This window comes from Oryx dammah, unplaced genomic scaffold (genome assembly GCF_014754425.2).
Source record: "Oryx dammah isolate SB20612 unplaced genomic scaffold, SCBI_Odam_1.1 HiC_scaffold_26, whole genome shotgun sequence".
In the NCBI taxonomy this organism is placed as follows: Eukaryota; Metazoa; Chordata; class Mammalia; order Artiodactyla; family Bovidae; genus Oryx; species Oryx dammah.
The window spans coordinates 76,072,413-76,076,537 of NW_024070210.1; the positions used below are offsets into that span (position 1 = coordinate 76,072,413).

The 4,125-nt window shown below is 45.9% G+C and overlaps 1 protein-coding gene across 1 annotated transcript; it reads right to left on the minus strand.

The window, feature by feature from the left end:
- Positions 1-905: 905 nt before the first annotated feature.
- LOC120853352 (ribonuclease 4-like) lies at positions 906-1,328 on the minus strand. The gene has a single exon (XM_040227098.1). The coding sequence runs from the start codon at positions 1,326-1,328 to the stop codon at positions 906-908; it is 423 nt and encodes a 140-aa protein (XP_040083032.1).
- Positions 1,329-4,125: the final 2,797 nt, after the last annotated feature.

Sequence of the window (4,125 nt, forward strand, 5' to 3'; positions counted from 1 at the left end):
GGATGTGAGAGTTGGACTGTGAAGAAGGCTGACCGCCGAAGAATTGAAGCTTTTGAACTGTGGTGTTGGAGAAGACTCTTGAGAGTCCCTTGGACTGCAAGGAGATCCAACCAGTCCATTTTGAAGGAGATCAGCCCTGGGATTTCTTTGGAAGGAATGATGCTAAAGCTGAAACTCCAGTACTTTGGCCACCTCATGCGAAGAGTTGACTCATTGGAAAAGACTCTGATGCTGGGAGGGATTGAGGGCAGGAGGAGAAGGGGACGACAGAGGATGAGATGGTTGGATGGCATCACTGACTCGATGGACGCAACTCTGAGTGAACTCCGGGAGTTGGTGATGGACAGGGAGGCCTGGCGTGCCGCAATTCATAGGATCGCAGAGTCGGACACAAATGAGCGACTGAACTGTAACTGTGAGCAAGTCAGCCTAGCCAGCCAGACTTGTGTAGCCGCTCCATGGCAGCAAGGCTTTTCCAGGGTAGATGCCTTTTATGAGCTAAAAGGGCTTATTCCCTACGACCTCCGCCCCAACTCTCCCCACCCCTATCTTGTTCCACACCCAAAAACCTACACTATGGGGAGACTTTTCTGGCGGTCCAGTGGTTAAGACTCTGCTCCCAATACCAGGGCTCAGCTTCCATTCTTGCTGGGATAAATAAGATCCCACATGCCCTGCGGACCGCGCTCCCCTCCGCCCCCCGCCACTCAGACAAGAAGAAAAACAAGGGTTGGGTATGGAGTGAGGGTTTGGGGAGAGGCTAGGAGAGAGAGATTCTAGTGACTAGGGAAAATAAGGGATCCGCAGGCAAGTGAAGAAGCATTTACAGGGAAGACTTTGGTAGAGCCTCAAAGCTCCGAAGGTGTAGAGTGCAATCGGCTTCCCATGTCAGAGCTGGGAGGAACCTAGCTATCCAGGTGAACAGGGGCCCCATCCTTACAGCCCACACGGATGGGCCTTATGGAGTCCTTCTTTTGGTAGTGGCAGTAGAGGGGCCGGGTTCCTGCCTTGGCAAAGCAGTCTGTGACGCTGACGTCGTGAGAGCTGTTGTGGCAGCTCTGCAGGGAGCCGCTGCTGGTACAGGGCACAGCTGGAGTTGTGCAGAAATCTGCTATGGTGGCCAGATCCTCATGAACGAAGGTGTTGATCTGCTTGCATCTAACCCTGTGGATCAGCCACCGTAGCCTCATCATCACATCACAGTATCGGTGCTGTCCCCCAGGAACCCATGACCTGGGGTTATCTATGTGCCGTCTTGAGAAGGGCAGGCCTGGAGCGAAGACAGCTAGCTCCAGCAGGAGGAGGAGAAGGGTCCACGTCAGATTCATGTTCCCTGTGAAAGCAGGTCAGGGAAGGGTGGGGTCAAGGAGCAGGCTATGGTCCCTTTCCCTCAAGATAACTATTTCTAAGAACTCTTGGCCCAAACACTTAATGTTCCTGATGGCCCCTGTTGTTTTATAGTCACTAAGTGTCCAACTCTTTTGTAACCCCCATGGACTATATAGCCCTCCAGGCTCCTCTTTTTATGGGATTGTCCAAGCAAGAATACTGGAGTGGATTGCCAGGGGAATCGTCACAACCCAGGGACCAAACCTGCATCTCTTGCATTGTAGACAGGACCCTAGCTATGCTTACTCTTGTACTCACAGAAACTACTGTTCTCTCATCCCCTTTCCACTTCACTGCCACCCCCCAATCCCGCCCCTTCTTTCCTCTGAGAAAGTGATAAGGAGAGAAGAGAAGGACTTGCCAAGAAAGAAGGTGCCTTTCACCCACTCACCCCTTAATGGGTCTAACTCTCCAGTGATTTTTCTCCTTACTCGAGTATTTAACCCAAAGATGTATATTTCTGAAGTGTTTGCATATATCAGCCTCCTGATTCCACAGCCTATGAATGAAGCAGGTGTCTCTGCCAAACCTTCCCTCCAGTGGGTGAGCTTAAAGGATAATTGACAATCCATATGCCTTGCATCTTAGAAAATATTTCTACTTTCTTAAATTACTTATGACTGTTTTAAATTTTGTTTAAAAGAAAGTGGGTGTATTCAGTTCTAAGAGAGTGAACTTCATGTTTCCCTCTCAAAGTCCTCTGCCTCATGGAGGCAGAACAAAGACTCTGGCTTCTCTATGTATAAGGAGTAAGGACTGGGTGTCAGGTTCCTGTTTCTGGGTCTAATATGCCGATTCCTTTCTTGAATACCTGAGAGTCTCAAGGCAGGGCTTTTGCAGAGCAGATGACATCCATGGAGACAGATATGTCCCTCTCAGCGGTGGATATTCCCAGCAGAAATGGAACCTTCATTGCCTTCCCTCTTTCCTCTAATCCTATAGGAATTATATTATGGACATTTTCTTCCCAGACTGTAAGGGGAAGGCCATTTAGAAAACTCTCAGGTCTGTCAATGATCTTAAACAGACTGCCTCACAGGACTCATTTCATGTTTACTGTTTCACACCCAGAATCTTTATCAGCATCACACAGAGTACCTATGACATCACTACAAATATGAAGAAAGAAACCTGTAGTTTGGTGCCGGTCTTTCACAAACTTGCTCTTGGAGGCGGGGGACAATCACCTCATCCTACTCATCTCTAAAGTGAAGATTATAGACTAGAGATCTCTTTCAGTTCAGTCATTTTCTGTCTTTCAAGCCCTAATAAAGCATTGCTTGTGTGTATGAGTACATGTGTGATTTTCTCTGTCTACCTTATTGGCTTATAAATGTTCAGGTAGGGAGAAATATTTTGTTTGCAAATTGAGTTTCCCTTTGTGATTTGTTAATCCAATTAAATCTAATTTTTCTGAGAAACAGTTGTTAGTGAATTTAGGCAAAAAAAAAATTCAATCACTTTTATGTAAAGATTATATTGTTTTTGTCTCCACAATTTAAATTTTTGTGAATGTTCTTATTGTAGGGGAAACTTTCTGAGACTTGGGTCTGCATTTCAGTAAGGGAAGGGAAGAAATCAATATACACCCCTTCCAGAACACCAAAATCAGCTAGGCTAGCAGACCTGATAATGAGGTGGGGGAGGGGCACCTGCAAGTTGTAGTGTAAGTAGATTTCATAGATCTTATATTGATGATTCTCCTTGGTAGATAAGCCTCAAAAGCCTTTTGTCTATTTCGGCAACAAGGCAAGAGCTGACTAACAGCAGTCAGGAAATTGAGTTGGGATATTGGAGAAGACTCTTGAGAGTCCCTTGGACTGCAAGGAGATCCAACCAGTCCATTCTGAAGGAGATCAACCCTAGGATTTCTTTGGAAGGAATGATGCTAAAGCTGAAACTCCAGTACTTTGGCCACCTCATGCGAAGAGTTGACTCATTGGAGAAGACTTTGATGCTGGGAGGGACTGGGGGCAGGAGGAGAAGGGGACGACAGAGGATGAGATGGCTGGATGGCATCACTGACTCAATAGACTCAACTCTGAGTGAACTCCGGGAGTTGGTGATGGACAGGGAGGCCTGGCGTGCTGCGATTTGTGGGGTCGCAAAGAGTCAGACACAACAGAGAGACTGAACTGAACCGAACTGATCATAACTAGATTTCAATATCCTTTAACTTCTGCTTGATCATTAGCCAAGAAAAGAGGAACTGTCTCTTTTTTAACTTTACTATCCTTAGCTCTATTCTTGTTTAATTCACACAATAGTTCTGACAAGTATGTTATTATTTACAGAGTTCACAATGTCGTGTGTTCATGGCCCTGCATAACTGGCCATATGGCTTAAAGTACCCCACCTTCTGGTGTGTTCCACAGGGCCAAGTGTCAATAGTACATAGAGCATATAATTTCTCAGAAGTAGTAGAGCTCTGATTCAAATCAAGATCCTTTCTCTGACCTTAACTTTTATTTTTATTTTTTAAAATTTATTTGGTGGTACCAGCTCTTAGTTTTGGCACCCGGGATCTAGTTCCCTTACTAGGAATCGAACCAGGGCCCCACTGGGAGTGTGGAGTCTTTCCACTGGACCACTAGGGAAGTCCCTGACCCTAACTTTCTTAAGAGGGTATGTGGCAGACCTCAGGACACAGAAAGGTTTAGAAATTTATTCTCCATGAAAAAACGTGTCTTCATGTTGAGGAAAAACTTACCTTTGTAGTGTGAAACTAACCTAATT